Source organism: Psittacula echo, assembly GCF_963264785.1.
Source record: "Psittacula echo genome assembly, chromosome: 1".
Lineage (NCBI taxonomy): Eukaryota > Metazoa > Chordata > Aves > Psittaciformes > Psittacidae > Psittacula > Psittacula echo.
In genome coordinates, this window is record NC_137735.1 from 115,545,480 (window position 1) to 115,571,707 (window position 26,228).

At 36.7% G+C, this 26,228-nt stretch overlaps 1 protein-coding gene across 1 annotated transcript in view; it reads right to left on the reverse strand.

The window, feature by feature from the left end:
* The window catches only part of CFAP54 (cilia and flagella associated protein 54), a gene marked incomplete at its 5' end in the record, with an annotated part of 122,449 nt that overhangs the window by 80,036 nt on the left and 16,185 nt on the right, over window positions 1-26,228 (reverse strand). Inside the window, 15 exon segments of the mRNA XM_080610036.1 lie at window positions 790-882; window positions 3,485-3,658; window positions 5,438-5,559; window positions 5,637-5,714; window positions 6,454-6,601; window positions 7,264-7,392; window positions 9,138-9,196; window positions 11,101-11,251; window positions 12,249-12,383; window positions 14,396-14,481; window positions 15,128-15,296; window positions 15,460-15,572; window positions 16,806-16,889; window positions 17,998-18,196; window positions 26,053-26,154. Of these exon segments, the coding sequence (XP_080466162.1) occupies window positions 790-882; window positions 3,485-3,658; window positions 5,438-5,559; window positions 5,637-5,714; window positions 6,454-6,601; window positions 7,264-7,392; window positions 9,138-9,196; window positions 11,101-11,251; window positions 12,249-12,383; window positions 14,396-14,481; window positions 15,128-15,296; window positions 15,460-15,572; window positions 16,806-16,889; window positions 17,998-18,196; window positions 26,053-26,154 (1,842 nt within the window).

Consider the following 26,228-nt stretch of genomic DNA (forward strand, 5'->3'; position numbering starts at 1 on the left):
TGTGGTCATTTTCACCAAAGGAAGAAAGCTACACTAATAGAAAACAAACCAACCAAATGAATACACAAAAAATAAACAAACAATGCAAAACCCACAAACAAATTCAGAAAATAAACATCAAATTGTAATGGAGAAATAATATAAAAGAGTATTCAGACAGTCACATGATCAGTCATAAGTAATCAAAGATGTGAGTGATCATTTGTCATACCATATGTTCACAGCATGAAAGGGAAAGAGCATGAACTTAGAACTCAATCATGTCTGAACAAGAAGATTATTGAAGGAGTTATATTATCATGTTGCCAGAATTAAGGAAGGTAAGGTCTTGTTAAGAAGAAATAGCTGATAGAAATGACACAGTTAAGAAAAATATTGAATTTTATATCTGCTTAGAATTTCTGCCTTTTTTTTTTAATCCCTGGAAAAAGTACTGTCTGAGGCACACTTTATAAATACATCGCATGATTTGTTTTCCTTTTATAATTCTTAGACATTCCTCAAAGAACAGAGTTACAACACGAGGGACAGAGACTTGTCTAACATGAAACTTTTGAAAAATTTAATTAATTATTCAAAAAAAGGTTCCTAGAACTCGGGGGGAGGGGGGGGATTGGTATGCCTTCAGCCTAGCAAAATTTCAGTTGGTTAAAATAAAGATCAAAAAGTTGGTCAAAGGCTTAGCCAGTTACTTGATTAAAAAAAGATGTCAGATGTATACATTGAGAAAGTTGGGGGGTTTTTTTAAGGGAGAGAGAATGCCCTAGAGGAGTTTTACCTCTGTCATACCTGTTCTCCTGCATTTCGAAGTTTATCATTATTTAACCTTACTTTCACATTACTTCCTCCTGCTACAGAGCCAAAAATACTGTACCACGAAACCTTTGAAGAAAAGGAGAACAAAATGAGTTGATACATAACAGTATCCAACTTTTGCTTATGTAGAATGTACTAATTTTGTGAAAACAGCCTCAAACCTATCCCAAAGCATAAACTCTACAGGTCACCCTCTAGACTTAAACTCATCTAGGTTCGTTATTTGATCCTTGCAATGGTATTCATCTAAAGCTGACATCAGGATCTAATTCTGCAAATGACATGAGGACATATCCCTAAAAGCAGACAACAGAAATGCAGATACGATGTAATGCAGTAATATTTCCTAAACAAGCCATGGTTTTAGTTCGTATTGAAATCAGTGGTTTTTTAATGCCACTGAGCTGCTGATAATCTCACTGGGTGTATCACCTACACTTTCAATATCTTTAACCAAGGAATAATGTGATCATGCAGTCCTGGATCACGGCTCAGTCATGTCCAGTAAGATCAAACATGGAAACTAATTTTTATTTCATCTCTGCAGAATTGGGAAGATGAATTTCATAAGTTAGACATATTAAACTTGCATTAGACTTCTGCTAAAAGTTGTACTACCAATTTACTTTCAGTAGACAGTTAAACAGACCTGAGGTTTGGCAGATTAAGTAATTTTTCAACACATAAAAATTCTGTACAGCTAAAATATTTTTCTTGTAATACACATGATTTTTCTTGCGGTGAATCCTGACTTTTTCAGAAGGAGGTATTGAAATAGAAGAGATTATTTTCAGCAAATGAGCAATTTAAAGATCAGGAAATTTTAGCAACTTTGACTTCCATTACAAGAACTATATATGTCTAATTAAATCCTAAGTATCCATTTATCCTAAGCAGCTAATTAAATCCTAAGTACCCAGTTAGTAAATTCTGAGAGCAAATTACAAGACTAATAATAGCATTGCGCTATCTAGTGGCCAAATATGTTACATTAGCTCAACTGTATTGAATAAAATGAAACAGATGAACTGTTGCTCTTTAAAGAATTTATTGTTTCAAAATTTAATGTTCATTAGGAATAAAAATTAAAAACTTTTCCTTAATTAATTTATTTTAAATTTCCTCATCAAACTGCAATAAAACTGCAAGTTATAAAAGCACTGTTGACAGAAACATTCTTACCACAGTTAATACAATTTGAGTTTCTACTCGGTTTAAGCACATTATTTTGAAGAAGCTTGCAAAATCAGTATGAAATCCACCTGCAGGGTGGTAATAAGTGGACCACTGCAATGGACTGTCCTGAGACCTGCCCTGTTTAATGTCTTTAGCAAAGACCTGAGGAAAAAAAATGAGCACACACTCACCAGGTTTGCAGATGATGCTAAATTGAGGGAAACCGCTGATACTGTTGAGGGCAGGACTGCTACTCAGGAGGTTCTAGAATGTCCAGAGGAATGGGCCAACAGGAACCTCATGAATTTTAACAAAGGCAAATGCAAAGTCTTGCACATGGGAAGGAAGAATCCCTTGCAAGGACACAGGCTGGTAGACTGGGGATCAGCACAAAAGGATCTGGGAGTCATGTCAGACAGCAAGCTGAACATGAGCCAGTGGAGTGTCTGGGAGCAAAGCAGCCTCAAAGCTTCTCAAACTGTATTAACAGACATACAGTTAGGAGATTGAGGAATGTGATTATTCCCCTCTGCTCTGCACTTATTAAATTACATCTAGATACCATGGTCAGTTTCCCTCCTGCCCCTCATCATTACAAGAAATGTTGCACAACTAGAGAGACCACCAAGATGGTGGCCACCAAGATGGTTGGGAGTTGGAGCACTAGCCCTGCAAGAAGAGGCTGAAGGAGCTGGGCTGGAGAAGAGGTAGTTTCAGGGGAACCTACCCTTGAATGCCTGCAAGCAAGTGAGGAAGATGTAGCCAGGCTTTTCACAGTAGCACATGGTAGAAGGATGAAAAACAGCAGACATAAACCAAAGCAAGAGAGATTCCAACTGTGCATAAGGAAAAAAGTTTTACCATGAACAAGTTGGCCTGTTGGAGCAGGTTGCCTAGAGAAGCTGTTCAGACTCCATCCTTGAAGGTTTTCAGAACTGACTGGATAAAGCCCTGAGCAACTCATTCTAATTTCACAGCCAACCCTACTTTGAGCAGAAGGTTGGACTAGAGACTTCTCCTAAAATCCATTATGGCTTTAGTAGTTCCATGGTTCTGTATGTTCAACAGAAAGCAGATTTTTCTACCTGAACTATGACACTTCAGCACTTCATTAACAGAGTCTTTAGTGCAGTACCTTCTTGCATCACATGATGCAACATCCTTGCATTGCTTCAGAGGGTAACTAGGAGTATGTCAGCCCCTAAATGAGAGAATGAGCTTTCAACAAGTAGAATAAATATTATATGATAGAAGCACCAAGGAACATTAAGCATGAGATGAAGAAAGTGTCATGCAAATGTGAAGATCAAAACAGTGAGTCACAATTGACTCACAGGGGTCAAAAAAAAGAGCATACTTAATTAAGTCAGAATAAAATACTCTTCTCAAGAACAACAGAGAAGAGTGTAATGGGATAGCGCTGTTGAAACAACTTTTGCTTGCTTACATATTGTTTAGTTATTTCTTACACAGTCATAATGAAAAACATTACCTGAATATCTGAAGAGAAGGGGGCTGGTTTAAATGTCATACAGCGATGTGATCTAGAAAGTAATAGAGGAGGAGGAGGAGTCCTGCTTTTTTTCTTGCTGCTCATAGCTTCTTTGAGACTGTGATACAATGCACTTTGTTCAGCTTCAACTTGCTCAATGAAAGTTAGTGCTTCCTATGATTTAAATTAAAACAAAATGGAGAATTATTAAACCATAACAATCCAACAGATTTAATAGATACAAATGGTTTTCAAATGATTGATCTTACAAAAATTCACTGCTATGTAGAAAACTTTTATAGATTTTGATATAATTTTACATCCTAAATTAGGATGAATGGTATCTTGTGTAAGCCTTACATATGCAGATTAATTTCGAGATGCACAAGTCTGAAAGATAAACAGGTCATTCAGTTTATTCAGGACAGTCCTATAAACTTAAACCTTAGCAGTTCCTTGTTTCTGTTCTCATACATTTACAAGGCTATATGAACAACCATACCAGCCTAGATCAGAGATTGAATAAACCTTGTATCTCATGTCCAAAAATGACCAAAAACTAGCCATAGATTTATAACGAAACAAAGAGCTGAGATTTAATAGAGCCTTAATTACGCCACATAGCTAACCATTTGCACAGGCCCTCACTTCACCCCAATTGCCTCCCCTCCCACCACTTTAGGTTAGGGTGGTATCCACCCTAGTGAGAAATGTTCAAGGAAAGATACTAGATAAAGAGAAAGACATGGACTGACTTTGCCTCGCATAACCACTCAACTTCTACAATTGGCAACTGGAAACTTCATTGCTTCCTTAAAAATTAAACTTCTTCATGGTAAGGTGTACAGTAGAAAAGACTAGAAGATACAAGTAATTCTATATAGACTTCTTGGATGTTCTACAATAAAAAAGGCAGAATTCTCAACACAGAATCATGAAAATAAAGGCATGGATTTGCTTTTTATGAAACAAGCACTGTTCAGCTCCAGAAGGATAATTATTTGTCCTGGGTTCAGCAGTAGCAGTCATTTTTCTCCTTAGTAGCTGATGCGGTGCTGTGGTTTTGCCTGAGAACAGCACTGATAACACCGATGTTTTTAGTTGTTGCTGTCATGTTTACTCTGACCAAGGACTTTGTGAGTCTCATGCTCTGCCAGGGAGGAGGGGAAGCTGGGAGGAAACAGAGACAGGACACCTGACCCAAACTAGCCAAAGAGGTATTCCATACCACAGCACGTCATGCCCAGGATTTAGAACTGGGGGTGGTTTCCCGGAAGGGCTAGATCACTGCTCGGTCGGGCTGGGTATCGGTCAGCGGGTGGTGAGCAGTTGTATTCTCTTCCCTTGTTATTTCCCTTGTCATTATTATTATTGGTGGTAGCAGTAGTGGTTTGTGTTATACCTTAGTTACTGGACTGTTCTTGTCTCAGCCCGTGGGAGTCACATTCTTTTGATTCTAATCCCCATCCCTCCAGGAGTGGGGGAAGGAACAGGGGGGGAGTGAGTAAGCAGCTGCATGGTTCTGGGTTGCCAGCTGGGCTTAAACCATGACATTATTTGAACATATAATTAAAATATGCTGAAAATAGGATGTTGAAGTTTGCAATGAGAAGAAGGAAAACTGCATGACATTTTGGCAAAGCACGGGTTCATAATTGCAAAGTCCAGGTGATTAGGTGTAGAATGAGAGATCAGATCTTCTTTCAGATTTTCTGCAATCTTCATGTGTGCACAAAATTTGGGGATGTGCTCTGTCATTTTTTTAATTCACTTTATTCTCTCATCATAACGCAACTTCTCAGGGAAAATTTGACAACAGAAGTTACAAAACACCTGATGTCCCTCAAGTTCCTTCCATTTGTCCTATTTTTGTAAGGAGTATTCCAAGTCTTAATTGTACAAAACATGAAAAACTGTGATAAAGAATTTTTACCATAAGATTATTTTTTTTACCTCCAGTAGCTGCCTTTGGGAAGAACTGGTTAACTCTGTAGGGAACTTCTGTACAGCCTTTTGCATCAAAAAGATTGCTCTGGACAGCTTATTCTTTTTTATTTTTCCCATTATAAATTCCTCTGTAAAAGGATATTTTAAGACGTTTATAAAACAGCAGCAATAATTTACTTCTAGAATCTTAATTAATAAGCCTTACCTGTTAAATAATGTAAACCTTCAATATCCTTCACACGAAACTTGCTAGACTTATGATTTCTATCATCCTTTTGGGCATCTATGTGGGAAGGAAATCCTGAGTTATTTATAGTTCTCTTGAGAAAATTTCAGTGAGAGGGGTTAATATGTAATTTTGTAGTAAAGCTCTGCTCCATCTCATGTTCTTTTCTTTGGTTCAAGCAGAATTTCTTGGACTGATCATGCCACTAGTTATACTAACATCACAGGAAAAGAGGGATCTTGTCTAATCACTGGGAGCAATGCACAGGGAAGCTCTATATTGTCAAATACTAGCTAGAAACACAGGAATGGGAGACCAAGTAGAGTTGTTTTGGTCTTTTTTTCAGAAGGCATTTGGCAAGAGTGGGATATCTGCTGACTGGGAAGAGATAAGGACAACTTCACAGGAGTAGAAATTCAGATTACAAAAAGCATTGAATAAAATATTCAAGCCATTCTCTACAGAGAAAATTAACATTATGGAAAAAAAGAAAATCTGCAGTGCATCCCCCAGTTCTCCATACTAGCACTGTAACAGTTAATGTTATAACGGAAAAACAACAACAAACTGCCTAGGAACCAAATTCAGTCATTGTTAGCAAAGTTTAACTCGCATTGATTGAGCAGAGGTTAGAGACTAGTATCATGTGGTAAATCTAGATTCTGCAAATTCAGTATATTATTTCTGCACTCCCAACATCAGCTCCTCTACAGAAAGAAGATACTCCTTTATTTCTTAGTATTACAAAATATATTAACAAAGGACTCTAATCAAGCTATGAAAATAATTTACGTACCTTGTGTCATTTTAAGAAGTTTCACAGCTACTCGATGTTGAGCCTGAATGAGCTCCAAGTGTAAATCCATTACAAAACTATCACCTGTTCCTGTGTTATTATTAGCACATCCCAAAACAGAATTCAAATTCTGATCATTTGAGTCCACCTGATAAATAAGAGAGGCAATTAAGCAAACAGAAACTTTTCTTACTTAACTTACTATATTTATATTGACATTCATATTATTATTTCAGTAAACTGAAAAACGCTGATATTTGTCATATCTGTGTAATACGCAGTCATTCCAGAAAACATGGAAGGAGAATGACTAGACAGAGAAAGAATGAATCATGGACAAAGAATGTTTGACAAAACCTGAGAATCAGTAGGAAACCGGATTAATAATCAATGTGAAACTGCAGAAAAAATTGGTTTATTGTGTTACCAGTCCACAAAAAATAAAGATCATGTTGGTGTAGAGTGATATTTAGAAAATCTGAACAACCTTCAACAGCAAAAATTAATTTTAATAAAATTGCAAGCAATAAACATGAGATTTCTGCTTTGATCTTATTAGATAAAGCTACAAATTATTTCCAAAAGAAAATGGCAACAAAAGCCTAATAGAGTATTGCTGAAAGAGAAAAATGCTATTTCTGCTACACATAGATTTTTTTTTCTATTCTTTTCTCACATGGGGCAGAAAGATGAGGTACATTTGATAATGCAAAGTTCCTAAGTATGAAGAAAATAAAAGTTTCATGTCATCAAAATCCAATATATTATTTATAGATTTCATTGCAGTGTAGCTTTTTGTAGACTTTTTACCTTTCTACAGCAGTTGTCAAATATCGACTTTCCATCTGGTAGAAGGGTCATTAAGTGAGATGTGTTCACTCCATCAATTGCTTTTTCAAGAATTTCATAAGCAATTTGTAATTGTTCTGTAGAACTTTTCTGATGTGAAAACACACAGAAACACATTTTATTTGATAGTAGCATTGAAAGTTATAATGTGGACTATCAAAAGCGAAGTGCTATTGTTTTTAACTGTTGCAGTTTAAATTCTGTCAAGTAATCGTTCCATAGGCAGTGCTCCCCATGCTTTCGTATACTAGTATCAGTGTTTTAAACTTCAATTCATTTTAATTAATTTAGAATTGATTTTCCTTCAGCTCTCAAAAACAATTTACTAACTCAAAGAGTTAGCTTGTAGCAGAATGAAGCTGAACTTTGTAGAATCATAGAATAGTTAGGGTTGGAAAGGACCTTAAGATCATCTAGCTCCAACCGCCCTGCCACGAGCAGGGACACCTAACACTAAACCATGCCACACAAGGCTCTGTCCAACCTGGCCTTGAACACCGCTAGGGATGGAGCATTCACAACCTCCCTGGACAACCCATTCCACTGGCTCACCACCCTCTCAGTAAAGAATTTCTTCCTTATATCCAACCTAAACTTCCCCTGTTGAAGTTTGAACCTATTACCCCTTGCCCTGTCATTGCAGTCCCTAATGAATAGTCCATCCCCAGCATCCTTGTAGGCCCCCTTCAGATACTGGAAGGCTGCTATGAGGTCTCCACGCAGCCTTCTCTTCTCCAGGCTGAACAGCCCCAACTTTCTCAGCCTGTCTTCATAGGGGAGGTGCTCCAGTCCCCTGATCATCCTCGTGGCCCTCCTCTGGACATGCTCCAACAGTTTCATGTCCTCTTTATGTTTAGGACACCAGAGCTGCACACAATACTCCAAGTGAGAATTGAGTTGACAAATGCTATTTTTCACAAGCAGTTTTTCAGTGTTCCATTAGATGCTTTTAAGAAAACACTATTTTTTTAGAAAACAACACATTTAAGTAGAATATTGCTGAATTAAAGATTCTTCATGTGTGTAAATATTAAGACAGGGTGTCCTGCCTTCAGCTGTAACAGTTATTTTTCTCCTTCCCAATAGCTGGCGCACTGCTGTGCTTTGGCTTGAGTCTGAGAACAATGCTGATAATGCACCACTGTTATAGTTGTTGCTCAATAATGCTTACTCCGATCAAGGACTTTTGAGTCTGATGCTTTGCCAGTGAGGAGGGGCATGGGAAGCTGGGAGGAAGCAGAGACAGGACACCTGACCCAAACTAGCCAAAGGGGTATTCCACACCACAGCATGTCATGCCCAGTGTATAAACTGAGGGGAGTTACGGGGAAAGGATTGATCGCAGCCTGGGTCAAGCTGGGTATCAAGTCAGTGTGTGGTGAGCAACTGTATTGTGCATTACTTGTGTTTTCTGAGTTGGTTTGTTGTTGTTGTTATTGTTTTCTATTATTATAATTATCAGTATTGTTATTGTTGGTATTATTTCTATTACTGTTAGGATTAAAGTTCACATGAACTTTAAAAAAATGTACAATTAAACCATTTAAAGCTTATACTATACATTGGTATAAGAAAAGAGTGTACAGTAGAAATCAATATGATGATGCTGTAAACAAAAAGTTTCAAAGTAAACTTTTTCCATATCACAGATTACTAAAAAAGATTACAGGAAAATTTTCAGATTTTATTTCATTTGAAAAAAATATATCTTTGCTTTTTTCCTCTGCACTAGCATGAAGGTGTGAAACTCAGCTCTATAAAACTAAATACAAAGCAGAAATAAGTTCTTATGCTATTAAGAAACATTGTATTAATATAAATGAATTAGACATTACCATCAGTATTTCAGGCATATCACAGGTTTCATCTTGCAAGAGAGAGGCATTTCTTTTTCCTTATTTATAGGAAGAAAAGAAATGAAAAAGAAATATATTCAGACAATATTAGTACCATTTAATTAGCACTACTACTAGGTTAAGAGTCTGGCAATAATTCTGTTCTTCAGTACTTGACTAGGAGAGATAATGATATTGTTTCACCAAAAGCTTTTCAGAGTTTAAACATAATAGCTACATATATATAATTATACTAATTCAGTATGTGATTATGCAATAATGTAGGATTTTTAAATGTACCCTATATTTCACAGTAATATTATATCCAGGCCAATGAAACTTAGACTCATTTTGCAGTTCCTCACATTGTTGTAGCATTCACACTAACTTTCCATTTTTAAATCAATTCAAATCTATTGTTATCAATTTCACAGTGGTTTCAATGCTAATTTAACTTATGTGAGAATTTCAAAATATATGAGGTCATATTCTTATAATACATACTATTTCAATTTAATAGTCCTTGAAAAGGTATTATCATCCTTTTAACATTCATTTTGATTGTTTAAATTATTTTTTATTATAAGAAGTGCATCCAGAATTGTGTTTTCCTTTCCAAAATAAGAAGAAGCAGCCCAAACAGAGGAAGCAGTTTCCTTGTTCTTGGTTACAGCCCACTAGCCTGTCAAAATTTTACTTCTTTGCTGAAATAAATTTGATTTTTGCCCTCTCAGACGGACAACCAATTCTTGTACTTTTGTGCCACTTTTGCGCCACTTTTGCGCCACTTCTGCGCCACTTGTGCCTGTTTATTTCTGCTTATTCATTGTCTCTTTCTCATAAATAAGAAAATTTCTATTCAGTCAGTATTCATTCTTTTTGGGGTTGGAACTAGATGATCTTAAGGTCCTTTCCAACCCTAACTATCCTATGATTCTATGATTCAGTAAAAAGACTTCTCAGCATGAATGTGTGCTTGATTGGCTATTTATTACCCTGTTTTGACCAGTGGCTCCTATCTATTCAGCTTTTTTTTTCCTCCAAAAAGACATATTTAACCTGAATGAAAAATAATTTAATTACAGTGATGCTAAACTGAGGATTCATCCAATCTCCATCAGAATTGAATGGTTTTCATAACATCACAGAAAACAGCACCTACTCTTACCTTTATAAAGAATAGTAACATGCTAATATTTTCTTACTTTCAAATGAACAAAAGGCATTTTCATTCTCTTCTGTTTCCAGATACACTCTAAAAGGGTCCTTAAAATCTACTCTCTAGTTACCGTAAAACTTTTATGAGAATTATTATTCATATTTCATCTACATCTACATAAACATAGACTTTTTATATGTCTAAATATTCATATTTTATAACATTGGTCAGCTTTTGGAAGGGAATTTGTTTAATGTGATTGTGATTGCATTAAATCCTAATAATGACAGCCAAGTTAAATTACAAAGACAATTGAATTCCTATACAAAAATCAAGACTTGTGAGGATAAGTGATGCAAATTAATGACCCAATAAAAGCAAAGCTTCAGTATGGCCTCAATATTACCCTCTTCTGTTTAGCCTACCACCAGTCAATCAGCACTTGAATGCTCCAAATGAGCCAAAGCGCATAATGCCTTCTACCCAGCCAATTTTTAAAGAACACGTGAGGGATCTGAAGGGACTAAGAGACATATAGAAAATCTGGGGAGGGTTAGTTCATAAGAGATGTGATTCAAAATGGGGTCACTTCAGTATAACTGGAAATGCAAGAGAATAAGGCATAAAGCCTTCGAAAACCAGGGTTTTTTAGCTCTGATTATGGATGAAATTGTGTATACAAAAAAATTATTATACCATCCTCAACAATCTCTTTACAATAACTTTTGACTATGTACATTTGTCAAAGTGCCAATCTTGAAAGTCATTCTTGAGAGACAACAAAATTTTTATTGAAAGCTTTACCTGCTTTTGTCTTAGATTTACTTGCAGAATCAGCTATGTTTTCCAATATTGCAGTTAGACGTAAGGTTACCTCTGCAAGCATTACAACATTAGTGTTTGCTATGCTGCTCTTTTGAATTACTTCATTTATTATCCAGAGTATATGAACCCACTAAAAATGGGGGAGAGAAAATAAAGAAAAAGCAAGACAGAGTTAAAACAAAGTTTTGAAAGAGATTTATATATTACAGAGGTAGACAGGGTTCTGCATTCAAAATTGTTTACAAAGATTCATGAACATGAACACAACTCCTTTCTTGGATTTGGCTTCTTATTTTGAATGCCACCAGACTAAAATGCTGAGTTTATGCTGCTCCAAAGCCCCTATTTCTGCAGGCAGCAGACTTTTTAAATTTTAGAATATTATTATTTTTTTTATTTATTATTTTGTTCTATGGGCACAGCTTTTATACCTTGTCATAGCCTTCTAGCAGATTTGATCATCTGCCTTTCATTTATGCCTATATCATCCTACTTAAATTGTATAAAAGAGATCTGAATGCTCCTGTTGCATACACAGAGGAAAGAAACTGTATGCTATCTTCTGATGAATCTCTGAACAATTTTACTATAGCGATCAGGACCACATAAACTGGCAGCCCAGAGAAACTAGTGTAAATTATCTTTCAGAAGACTGCATTTCCCCAAGAGCCTCTCAGTCTCGGGAGAAGTTCAAGTAAGGCTGTGGCTCTATCCAGTGCGCCATGTGCTATACCCCATCTCCCTTCTCTTTGGGTGTAAGTTTTTTTCACTTTGTTCAACCAGTCTAGGGTACTTTCTCGAAATATATTGCTATTTTCAACACAACACAACAAATGCTTCGTCTTAGATCATGCCTGAATGCTTTCTCTATTTCAGCTTCTTTCCACCATGGTCCACTGGCAGAGTATGGGTGACTTTACTGGGAAAAGGCTAAGAGATGTTTTGATACTGACATATGGAAACACAGTGTGTTCAAAGTGTACATGCAATTTATGTTACCAGTAAAGAAGATTTACTGCATTTTACCATGAGGAAATGTATTTAGACTGGATACCAACGTTTTATCTTCTCTTTACTATAACAGAATGCATTCATATTAAGAGAAATAGATTATAATAAAGGAGTACTTGGTAAGCTTTGTATTTATGGATATATTTCAAGTAGTCATTTCCACTCATATGGATTTGCTCAAGTCCTGATTTACACTTCTGCCACAAAAACATTATTACATCAACAAGAATTTCTTCATCAGGTTGGATATTCTGGAAAGAAAAAAAACCAGTGTAATTGTAGAAAGAAGTATGTACGCAAACACTCTCAAAACACTCAGTATATAAACAGTTTCAAAGGGTTTCAAATAAATAAACTATTATCATATTTAACTTTTTTATCAGGGGTGACAACATTCTGAGAGCTTAAGAAATATTTTTTAAGAAGTAATTTCTGGTAGACCACCCAAGCTTTTCTTCTCTCAACAATGCAAGTGGGTTTAGAAGTGGATATTTTTAATTTCTTTTTTTTATTAAAAGTAACACAGACAAGAAATGCAGTGAGATGAAAATTACATGGGAGAGACAAGCAAACTAACTATCTGTCAAATGTTATAATAGTAAATACATTCTGGGGAAACTAAATAATGTAATTTAACAGGTTCATTCTTTTTATTATAGTATTTCTTTTATTACAGTATTTAAATATTTGGAAAAGAAGATCTAAATTAGGAGGTTTCATTTTGCACATACGGAGTACTTCCATAAGTGGTTGGTGCATCTCCAACAAAGGAGCAGCAATGAACAACTTAAAAAACTAGAGAAAAGATTGGACTGGAATATCTAACTGAAAGAAATGTTAAAACACATCTGTACCTTGTGAAGAGAATAATTAACAAATTCAAAACTCTATTCAATTAACATGGCAATTAACACATTTTAAAAGGCAATAGTGTCCTTCTACACTTTGTTAAATTCATTCTCAAGGGAGATCAAGGATCGGTGCACATTTTAACACCATTCATATGAGAGTTGGACTAGTATCTCAGGTGGAATGAAACTCAAGCCTGCTACATCCTCACTAGTGCGTGTATGAGTGTAAGATTTCAGCAATATTGTTATTGAGAAGTGTGGAAGAAAAAGACTGAAGAAAAAGTAAATCAAGATGACTTTTGCCACTCATTTGGTGGCAGCAAGCTGTTAATTCCCTCAGCTGTATCATCTAACTTCACCATCAGTGAATTCTCTGTTAATCAGGGAAGAATTTCTCTTTCTTCCCTGGACAGATTATGTACCAAGGTGATTTGTGGAAAAGTGTAGGAGAATTAGGAGAGTTTAAATCCAGGTAACCTGCCACCATGATACAATGGTCATGTAAAAATAATGAGAAGTCATTCTATCTAAAGGTATAACTACCTCACAGGCACGATATTTTGACTAAAAATAATATGCTAAAGCTAAAAATGTATGTGCCCCAGTTATACACTGGGGCAATATTCAAATTATATAAAAAAAAATAATTTGCAGTTAAGACATAAAACATGTTAGCAGAATAGGTTTTTTTCTAATGAAAAAAATTCAATAGTCTTTTGGGTCACAAAGTATTTTTATGTAAATGCTAGAGGAGACATTGCACTGTGGTTTTTTTTCCCCTCACAGTAGCAATTAAGGAAAATCTCAGTTTGAGCAAGTAAGCTAAAGGTGGTTACTCTGTGAATAAACCATCAGATATATAATGGGATTATTCTTTAGTAGAGACTTCAGCACAAAAAGTCCCACCCTCTACGGTTTTGTTGTTGCTACTGCTTGTTTGTTTGTCTGCAGTGAGAATTTACTTTAAATTGCTGGTATACTGCTCTGTAAAAAAATATCATTCCTCAGGGTAGGTGCTCCCATTTCTACAAATATTGCAGAAGTGTTTTCTACAGGTGAGCATATTTGCCCTCCTAAATCTAATATACTTAAAGAAATTCTATCTCTGCTTGATTAGCTGAAATGTGCAATTAGCCCTATGGTCTTCCAAGAGATTTAATCTCTCTTAAGCATTTTTAAAGTAGCCTGATTACATAGCACTGATTTAAAAAAAAATAATAATTGAAACTACTATTTTAAAACAAAAGCAAAACCACAAATTGATTGAATTTTATAAGGTTTTTTTTTTTTTTCATTTTTCATATCCTTGCAATTTGTTAACCATGCAACTGGTTCCTTTGGTCTTTAATTATATGCATTTATTGCAGATTAAGTGATTCATTGAGAAGAAATGTCTCTAATTCGGTTATTACCTGCTTAGATGTGGAGACACAGGAAAACAGGGTTGTTGCCAAAGTGATAAGATCATGAGAAGGCTCTCCAGACTTTAAGGAACCCCCTATACTCAATGTTTATTAAAAAAGGAACAAGGAAAGGTAAGATGTTATTTTTATTTGCAAGCCTATGCTTGAAAACATGAGTGAATTGACTACAAATTTATGCCAGCAGATAACATGGTCTAAGAAATAGTAAATACAAACAGGACGGATATTCCCAAGCTTATTCACTTTTGTGAAAAGTATGCATTTCTACTTTTGGAAAGAGAAAGTTTTTGAGATATTTGCAGGTTTTTGGAATGTCATAAATTAAACTACAGTTGCTTTAAAAAGTTTTTCTTGCTTCAATGAAAAGAAATTTTACATGAATGAAGTGTAAGAACATACAAATGGAAGTCAAAATGTTTATTTCACTTTTTTCCTGAAAACCTATCTGAAAACATCCATTCATTTTACATCTTTGCATATAACTTGATGTATGCTTAAAGTACGTCATGCATTTTCATACTTGAAGGAAATGGTATGAAGTCATGCTTTGGCAAAAGAAAACTGAAGAGAATTCAATAGCGGCAGTTTCTCAATTGCTATTTTTTTTTTTTTTTTGGTCATAGAATACTGCATACAACATATTACATAGTTATTAAATAATAAACAACATTTCTTGCAACAAAAACATTTGAAATGCAAACACAGCTGAACAACACTCACCCACAAACGTTTGCTTCTTTTCAGAACCATCAGACATCTTAGCTTCTTTGGTATTACTTTCACTAACAGAAAAAACACGCTTAAATTTTCTTGGAAATCGTAAAGATTGCATCAGTGTAAGAAGTTTGAGCTCCATTGCAGCTTTCTTCCATGTTGGATCATCTTGAGCCTAATTGAGAAGAAAAAAAATAAAACAACCCACAAACCTCCCCCACCCCCCAAAAAACAACAAAAAAAACCCCATTTGTCTTAAAAATATGTACTTTGAATACTCTTCCTTACCCTGATAGGAAAAGACTACATAAGGAATGTCTAAATAGCACCCATATTACCTGAAGAAAATTAACAACAAATTCAATAGCAGAAGCAAACACATCCCATTTTTCATAGCTGTAAGCCAGTTTTATGAATTTCACAGCAGCATCTCCAGACACCCCATTTTCTCCTGCAGTGATGACAAAAATATTTTATCTGGGTTTTTTTTATATATATATAGAGAGTATGTATTGTATTGAATTGTGTATATATATATTATATATATTATATAACATTATATATTATATATTATATATATTGTATTGAATTGTATATATACAATATATATTGTGTATATATACGTACACACACTTCAGAGTTTAATTTAATAGTTTGGGCATTGATAAATACAAAGATGAAACTCCACATGTTTTTGAACAGTCAGCATAATCTTGAAGGATGTTTTAATAGCTTTACAAGATACAACAGCTTTATTATTTTGCTGCAATATCTATGCTTTAATGATGTATCTGCAATGTCCTGCTACATTCCAAAGAGGTTGTACTATTATTAATATTAATGTACCTGTATAGAGAACATCAAGATCTAGTTCTTTCTGTTGCAGGAAGAGATTAAACTTGGCTATCACCCCATAATGATCCTTCTTACCAGAAACTTAGTTTTAAAAAGATGAATAGAGAAATGAACAATTTCTTGGGAGATAGGTGAGCATTTCTCATTACTGTATCAGAAAAAGTGCATGTACACATAGGGAGTCTATTTTCTTACTCTTCAAGTTTATCTAAGTCACATTAAGGCAGAAAAGAGACTTCCTGGTCCTTGAGACTCTAAGCATGTGTCCTAGCTAATAAATTCATCAGGGTTCTGCATTCCTAAGAATATGCCACATCATTGTCATATCACCTGGGCACATTGTCACTTGGCTAACAGACATTAGCAGTATTAACTTAGTAAGGGGCAGCTGTAATTTTCCAAAGCAGCAAAATTATCAGTCCAAGGATCTCAACAAGCTTGTAACAGTCCTTCTGTTTACTGCATCCCACTTCTTTTCCGTAAAATGTACCAGGACATCATCATAGAATTTGGCATCTGACTGATTGTTTAGGGGCATTACCATTTCTAGATGAACTGCTATGCTGAGCACTATCTGATTACAATGTCCATATATTACTATACATTACTTAAAAAATACTTGTGTTAAGAAAATTGTAATGACACCTGTACGTAATCCCTTTCGAATGTCTTAACATTATATATATAAACAGGCACATCTTACACAAAGAGGATAGCATTTTGCAGTCCCTTTATGCATAGAACTGATACTAACATGAAAATTAACTCTGCTCACCAAGCATTTGCATCATTAGGTACAGAATTCATTGACAATTCAAAGCTGGTTTACCTGTTAGTATCAACTGCAGAAGGGTTGATGATGCATTAATTATACCAAAATTACTTCCTTGAACACCAGTACCAGTCACTCCACCTTTAATTTAGACAATCATTAAATCAGTTTATACTGTATTTAATTTGTTAGATTGCAATTAGCCAGTAATTGTATCAAGAAAATACAATTCTGAAGTGTACTTAGTTCTCCATATATTCTTTTATCAACAAAATATCCCTATACCTATGGCTACATTCAGTCCAGAGCTGAGAAAAAAAATTTTTAGAAGGAATCACCGTGTCCAGTGTTTTTCTCAAATTTTGAAATCTAACTTTGAGTGATTTTGGGGTGAAAAAAAAACCCAAAACAACATGAAACACCATGGCACGTTGACCTTGTCTGGCTTTCAGACTCCCTCCCAGCTGCTCTCTTACTCCCCCTCCTCAACAGGATAGGAGGATAAAAAAGGTGTAAAAGATTCAGATAAGGACAGTTTAATATGTAAAGCAAAAACTGTGCAAGCAAAGCAAAAAAAGGAATTTATTCACTATTTCCCATAGGTAGGCAAATATCCAGCCACTTCCTGGAAAGCAAGTACTCAAGATGTCTAGCAGTTGCTTCGGAAGCCAAACGCCATAACCACTAATGTCCTGCCCCAACCTGTCCCTTAGCCCCAGGTTTTATTGCTGAGCATAATGTCATATAGTATGGAATAGCCATTTGGTGAATTCAGGTAAGCTGTACTGGCTGTGTCCTTTCCCAGCCTCATGCATACCCCCAGTGTACTCACCTTTGCAGGGAGGAGGGTTTGAGAGGCAGCCTTGATGCTGTGCAAGCACAGCTCAGCATAGCCAAAACCCTGGTGTGTTATCAGTGCTGTTTTAGACACAAATGCAAAGCACAGAACTGTGTGGGCTGCTTATGAAGAAAGTTAATCCCATTGTATTCAGAAAAGATAGGAAAAAAATAGTATAGATTTTTACTGCTACAATAGATGACAGAGAGCAATACATATTTTTATCTTAAATTTTGTGAGGATAAGAAAGATTGCCTGCTTTTACAGGTGTTACTGTTAAAAATGAAATATATGCCTTTAGGCAAGTTCTTTATTTTATACCATTAAAAAAAAAAAAAAAACCCAACAAAATGGAGGTCTGGGCTCCTCACCAAAACCCTTTATACCCTTTTAGCTTCCTTATGCCATTACCTGAGAGGATTTCCAGGCCTGCAAAAAACAGCTCTGCAATGACTTCATGAATTTCAGTTTCATCTGGAAGAGGTGGAACAGGGTGACACACACCCCTGCTACTATCAGACAAAGCTTCCAAGATGGCAAGGAACTGAGCTGCAACACCATCAAACATTTCTGTCAGCAGCTGTTCAGTTGTAGTGCGAGGCCATGACAACTAAGTAAGAAAAGGTAATGTAAGGCTTGTAATATCTAAACTGAGTTACAATAGAGCAAGACTTCTTTCAAAACAATTCACCACCAGAAAGTAAGTACACATTTAAAACAGAAAATAATATACTGTAAAACATATCGTTGTTATGAATTGCATTCTTCAAAGACATAGCAAAGACTCATGCTGGGTGGGCCCAGTACTTAAGAAGTGCCATAATTTCATAGCAACCAAATGCAGTGCTGCATGACATTTTACTTGGAAAACAATTCAGTAGAAAATATGAGTGAGAGTATTAAGGCCACGTCATGTAAAGCCACCTAGATCTCTCCTTATAATGACACAGACTTGGCCATAAAGAGCTACGTTCTATGCACTTCACAGACAATCAGAGAAAGATTAGGATGCTCAGCACTGCAGTGCAAACAAAGCATTCTCATATTCCTCCATTTGCGTATTTCAAACAGCATAATATAAAAATACAAAGCAAAACACACAAAAATATATTTGCACTATTGACAGCTAAGAACTCAATGATCTATATAAGAAAATATTTTAAAATTTTATTTCAGTGTTCTGTTTATATGGTTATCAAACCAGTAGCAGACATCAAGTAAGTCAGAGATACAGCAATTTAAAATGTTGCTCATTTTATTTGGTGCTTTCCTAAATAAAAACACTTAAGATCGGTTGCTAGGCACATTTATCTAAACAAAAATTTGGCAGTTTCCTTCTTTCCACATCCCTTACTTTAGCTTCCAAATCAATACTTATAAGGAAGCTCAGATTCATACCTGATGATAAAAGACCAATCTATTCAATATCTGACAGCAGTTAGAGTACAAAAGCTAACAGGTTATTTTTGTTTTCAAATAACTTTTATATAAGTGAGCATCATTAATATAACCATATATATATATTTATATATAGTTATTAAACTATCTGTCTTTTCCAAAGAAAGAAGAATTATTTCTGCTGGGAGTAAAATGAAGCACAAAAGATAGTTAATATCGTATACTGATGAAGCAGCTTATCCTGGAAACCATTTTGATGCACATGAAGGACAACAAAACTGTCAGAAGTAGGCAGCATGGATTCACGAAGGGGAAGTCAAACTTGACCTGCTTGATACACTTCCATGTTGAAATCACCTGCCTGGTAGACTTGGGGAAAACAGTGGATGTTGTCTACCTACATTTCAGTGAGGTCTTTGAGAGTGTCTCCATAGCCCTCAGCAAGTTTGCAGATGATACAAAACTGGGAGGAGTGGCTGATATACCAGAGGATCGTGCTGCCAACCAAAGGGACCTCAACAGGTTGATAGGAACCTCATGTCATTCAGTAAGGAGAAACACAAAGTCCTGCACCTAGGAAGGAGCAAACCCATGCACCAGTACCTGCAGAGTACCAGTACCTAGCTGGCAAGCAGCTTGGCAGAAAAGATCTTAGAGGTCCTGGTGGACACCAGGTTGAACATAAGTCAGCAATGTGCTTTTGTAGTAAGGAAGGCTGACAGTACCCTGGCCTGCATTAGGCGAAGTATGGCTAGCAGATCAAGGAAGAGGATCCTTCCCCTCTACTGGTGAGGCCACACCTCAACTACTGTGCCCAGTTCTGGGGCCCCCAGTACAAGAGAGGCCTGGACATACTGAAGAGAGTCCAGCAAAAGGCCTTGAAGATGTTTAAGGAACCAGAGAGAATCTATCCTATGAAGAAAGGTTGAGAGAGCTGGGACTGTTCAACCTGGGAGAAGACAAGGCTCAGGGGGATTTCATCAATGTATATAAATACTGAGAGGGAGTGTGCAAAGAAGACAGAGCCAAGCTCTTTTCAGTGGGGCCCAGTGGCAAGACCAGAGGCAATGGGCACCAACTGAAATGTTTGAGGTTCCTTTTAAGGAGCAGGAAACGTTTTTTCACTTTGAGGGTGACCGAGCATTAGCAGAGGTTACCCAGAAAGGTTGTGAAGTCTCCATCCTTGGAGATATTCAGAAGCCAACTGGATGCAATGCTGGACAACTGGCTCCACGTGGCCCTGCTTTAGCAGAAGGGTTGGACCAGATGACCTCCAGAGCTCCCTTCCACAGCCATCCTGTGATTCTGTGATGCTCATTTTCCAAGCAAAATAACTTCAAAACAAATTTTCAAGATTTTTCTAAATAAATCTTCATAATGATGTTTGCCAACTAGGAAATTTCAATGCAAACTACACTCTTTTTTTAATATTTTGTGTCATTGTATTCAATACATCTTTTTCCCCACACTGCAGATTTTTATTTTATGAGCCCAATCTAGTAATCAGATATATGCAAGCAGAAAGCAATATACATCCCATATGATCCAGGACAGGTTAAGCAGAGATTGCATGTTTTGTTTAAATACCTTCGTTAAAGGCAGAATTACATGAATTTAATTACATTAATTACAGAATTAATTTACTACTAGGAATATTTTTGTATAAACATTTTCTTTTCATGTTTAGAAAACAAACATTATATCGATGCTGAAGAACCTCAAAGTGAAAGCAAACAAGCTAAATAGACTAGCTTATTTCCATTTTTCAAGGTGATTTAAATACAAAACCGAATTCTACTGCATACATACTAGAAGACAAGGAAGGGCTTGTCTAGCTCTTTGCTAGTCTATGCATAATGTGCTCTGCAACATGCTGGACTGAGCTCTAAATATAACTGTTCTACCTGTTATACTACATTGGACATTTTCTATAATTAAAAAAGGAAATTGTTTTCAAAGTCAAAACATTAGGCAAAAATAAATGTCCTATATATTTGCACTTACTTAACACTTACTAAACCTACAAAATATTCTGAAAAAATTATTTGCCGTGGTTTAAGCCCAGGCCGTAAATCAGAGCCACGAAGTCCACTTCCCCCCCAACCTTTCTTCCCTTCGCTTCTGGAGGGACGGGGAGGAGAATCAAAAGAATGCAGCTCCCACGGGTTGAGATAAGAACAGTTTAATAACTAAGGTATAACACAAATCACTACTGCTACCACCAATAACAATAATGATAAAGGAAATAACAAGGAAGAGAATATAACCGCTCACCAACCGGTACCTCGCCCCCACCCCGCAGTACTCTAGCCCTTCCGGGAACTCTCAGTTCTACATCCTGGCCATGACGTGCTGTGGTATGGAATACCTCTTTGGCTAGTTTGGATCAGGTGTCCTGTCCCTGCTTCCTCCCAGCTTCTCCTCCTCCCTGGCAGAGCATGAGACTCACAAAGTCCTTGGTCAGTCTAAACATCGGTGTTATCAGCCCTGTTCCCAGGCTGAAAGTCAAAAACACAGTGCTGCAACAGCTACTAAGAAGGAGGAAAAATGACTGCTACTGCTGAACCCAGGACATTATTAAACCAGTGCTTTCAGATTTTACATCATTCAAGGAATCTTGTAAAACTGCAAAAGGCATGCAGAAAGAAATATGAAAATTCAATATGGTTCCTTCTTAAATAAGGTAATGAAAACTGTTGTAGCACATTTTAGAAGTAAAAGACTTCAGGAGAGGTATGAACAGTATAATTTCAAACAAATTGTTGTTAACTTTAGGCATTCAGCTTTGTCAGAAAGTCAAAGAGACACTGCAGAACAATATCAATTACTGAAGATTCTTCAAGCTTCTGGAGATCTGATCCTTCTATGTGACAGACATATGTTCCTAATAACAGGACGGGTGCCTGATGAACAAACACCCAATTTGAAAGCTGAGCTCCTAATGTCCTAAATGTTCAGCAAGACTTTCAGCTGATTATCATTCAGAAGACTTAAGTTGATTCTTCCAGAATCAATTGACCTAGAGAAAGCTGGCTGGAATCTTGATATGTGCAAACCATACATACTTGAGCATGTTGAGGTTTGGGCCCTGACTTGGATAATGGGAAATTTCCAATAACTGAGGTTTGGTATGGATCAGTTGTGGTGTCCACGCAGCTGTGTAATATTAATTGCAATTCAAGTCAATGATTTGAAACCAAAGTTTCAGATAATCTTTTAAGAAGCTTTGGTGAATAACTTCTGTAACAGAAGTGTTCAATAGAGTCAGATCACATCTGCAACATATTGGTATAACTTCAATATAATTTTACTATAAACCTTAAGCAGTTCAAGTGAGCAATCTCAGATGATTCTGTTAAGTCATTCTAATACAGCCAATTTTCTTTTTAAAAAAGCAACATAATATAGACTAATGGCAAAGAAATAATTATATAGAAGTGGTATCAATATTAAACAATCATTTAAGACAGAAAATACATCATTCTTATTTAAAATTATTTGTCTTTTACTGTACCTAGTGCAGTACATGTTTTTACAAAGTATTTTATAAACAAATTCAATAATTATGAACAGACCCCCCCCCCCAGATTTAACCTATTCATTCAGCTCTGAATGTCTGAATCTGTTCAGATAAACTGTTGCAAAGATGTCACTTTGTGGCATCATTTCCTTTTATATCTCATAAAATGCAAAGAGATTCCTCAATTTTGCCATGATATTATGAGGTATATATCTAATGGATCTGTATCTACATCATCAGAATTAAAGAATAATGGAAATTCTGTCAAAGGAGACCTTGTGAAACTTGAGGAAGTAGTTCTACTGGGAGAAGTGCCAAGCTCTGCCTCTGGGGAGGAATGCAACTGCACACATTGGAAATCAACTTTCAGAGTAAGCACTGCCAAAAAAGACCTGATTGTTAAACTTGAGCCAGCAGTGTCTTGTCATGAAGAACACAAAGTGCAGAATGGGTTACACTAGGAGAAGTGTACAGTACACTGAGAAGTTATTTTCTTCCCTTACTTGGAACTCATGAAGATCCACATACAGTACTATGTCTGCTTTCGGGCTTCTCTGTGTAACAAGGATGCCAAGAAACAGGGTCACATGGAGATCCATGGAGATACCAAAATGATTAGGGGCATAAAATGTAAAAGAATAGGTTGAGGAAGCCTTAGCTGGCAAAGAGAAGGCTCATGGGTGATCTAATAGCTACCCACAACTACTTGAAAAAGACTTGGTAAAGAAGCCAAACAAAATCTTTTGAGTAGAAAGAGATAGTATAACAGGGAGTAATGGCCCCACTTTCAATTGGACTAGATGACTTCAATTCAAATGATTCCGAAAGCATTAGGAATGACTTACAGATTGGGCAATGGGAGAAGTATGTTCATTGGGAGGGTAGAGCGGCACTGGAAAAGGTTATCTAGACTGATTATGGAAGCTCCTTCATTCAAGGTTGTGAAGATTGTTTGATCTGTCTCGGCAAAAGTCATGCTTCAAATCAGAAGCTGGACTAAATGACTTCCAGAAGTCCCATGCAATCAATATTTTAGACCTATGATACTGCAACAGGAATTCTTCATAATGTATTGTTTGCAAAATAGAATAATTTACTACACAAACCCAAACAATCTATAGTTATATCACCATCAGCTAACAGCATTCCACAGAATAATGCTTTTTATGACAAGATGGTGTCACAAAGAGATCACAATCTTTTGCTTGCATGGGTGCAAAGCATCCCAGTCAGCAGGCAATGTTACTTAGTGAAAGAGTGTGGGTTTGGGAGCTTGCTAATTAGCACTTTCAGTCACTTTTATCTGCCAGCTTCCTATGGAAAACTGCAAAAATTAAATTTATTTAAATCACATTTGCAAACAGTAGGAAAGCAGAACAACCTTCTGCCCATCACAAAGGGCACAACTGCTCAGACAGAAGCATCCCTTTTGGCACAATAAAATCAAAATGAGAACTTTCTATTACATCTTTACAGCCCTGAATCTAGGAAGGGGTTTGAATCCAAAAGATCTATCAACCTATAACCAAAAGTGGCTCATAGAATCATAGAATAGTTAGGGTTGGAAAGGACCTTAAGATCATCTGGTTCCAACCCCCCTGCTGTGGGCAGAGACACCCCACACTAAACCATGCCACACAAGGCTGTGTCCAACCTGACCTTGAACACCTCCAGGGATGGAGCATTCACAACCTCCCTGGGCAACCCATTCCACTGCCTCACCACCCTCTCAGTAAAGAATTTCTTCCTTATATCCAATCTAAAATTCCCCTATTGAAGTTTTAACCCTTACCTTGTTACCCCTTGTCCTGTCACTACAGTCCCTGATGAATAGTCCATCCTCAGCATCCCTATAGCCTCCCTTCAGATACTGGAAGGCTGCTATGAAATCTCCATGCAGCCTTCTCTCCTCCAGGCTGAACAGCCCCAACTTTCTCAGCCTGTCTTCATACGGGAGGTGCTCCAGTCCCCTGATCATCCTCGTGGCCCTCCTCTGGACTTGTTCCAACAGTTCCATGTCCTTTTTATGTTGAGGACACCAGAACTGCACACAATACTCCAAGTGAGGTCTCACGAGAGCAGAGGAGAGGGGCAGGATCACCTCCTTCGACCTGCTGGTCACGCTCCTCTTGATGCAGCCCAGGATACAGTTGGCTTTCTGGGCTGTGAGCGCACACTGCCGGCTCATGTTCATTTTCTCATCGACCAACACCCCCAAGTCCTTCTCTGCAGGGCTGCTCTGAATCTCTTCTCTGCCCAACCTGTAGCTGTGCCTGGCATTGCTCTGACCCAGGTGTAGGACCTTGCACTTGGCATGGTTAAACTTCATAAGGTTGGCATCAGCCCACCTCACAAGCGTGTCGAAGTCCCTCTGAATGGCATCCCTTCCCTCCAGCGTATCAACTGAACCACACAGCTTGGTGTCATCTGCAAACTTGCTGAGGGTGCACTCAATCCCACTGTCCATGTCACCAACAAAGATGTTGAACAAGACCGGTCCCAACACCGATCCCTGAGGGACACCACTCGTTACTGGTCTCCAGCCGGACATAGAGCCATTGACCACAACTCTTTGCGTGCGGCCATCCAGCCAGTTCTTTATCCACTGAGTGGTCCATTTATCAAATTGACGTCTCTCCAATTTAGAGACAAGGATGTCGTGTGGGACAGTGTCAAACGCTTTGCACAAATCCAGGTAGATGACGTCAACTGCTCTGCCCCTGTCCATCAGTTCCGTAGCCCCATCATAGAAGGCCACCAAATTGGTCAGGCAGGACTCATACAATCTAAGTAACATGTACAACCATTACAAACCCACATAGTAGCATCATGGCATAAAGATAAACTTAACTTCTAAAGTCTGATATATTAAAGCTTGCATGCTGACCAAAAAAAGGGACAATGTACTCACAAAAAGCATTTTCTTTGCTTATTTATAATTCTTATCCCAATAGACCTTTTTCTTTCTTTTTTTTTTTTTTTTTTTTTTTTTTTTTTTAATGTGGGCTGTAAAGAACACAGGGAAAGAGTGAAATTTGAGGAAATTCATTACTTCCTTAAAGGTCTACTTCATATCCTGGATGCCTTTCTCTAATTCATAGTAACTTGCAGAAAAGTGGTATTCAAAAACAATCTCTCAAGACTTAAGAGACTTCCCAATGTAAGCACAAAAAACTTTAAAAACATGGTAGTTTTTTCCAAAGCACCCTTCTATCTACACAGTAATTTAGCAGAGCAGGATAAACTTAGGACTGCACATACTTGGTAAGAAATTGAACAAGATTTCTCTTATTTTTAGTGCTAAAATAGTTGCTAATTACAGTAGAAAATATATGAAAAATCAGTATTTTCTACAGTAGTAATTACTACATGTTCCCTCTTTTCTAGTTTGTTCTGAATTTTAATAATAAATTATGCTAACTATGAAATTGAAAGAGTAAAACTTTCTCCTTGTCAATAGCACCATGTGTATTAAGCAAAATGATATCACATATTCATCACATGCAAATAGTAAACACAGAGATAATTATACAAAATGTTAGACTTACATTCTGTGTTTCTTTCCGGGTAACTTTTAACTTAGGTCGAACATCAGTTTTTTGCTTTCTTCTGGGTTCATATACTGCTCTCTTGAATATCATTACTGACATCTGACATAAAGGAAAAAGTAAGTAAATAACTGTGTTATGTGTTCTGTCCATACAGACTGTAACTACTCTACCTG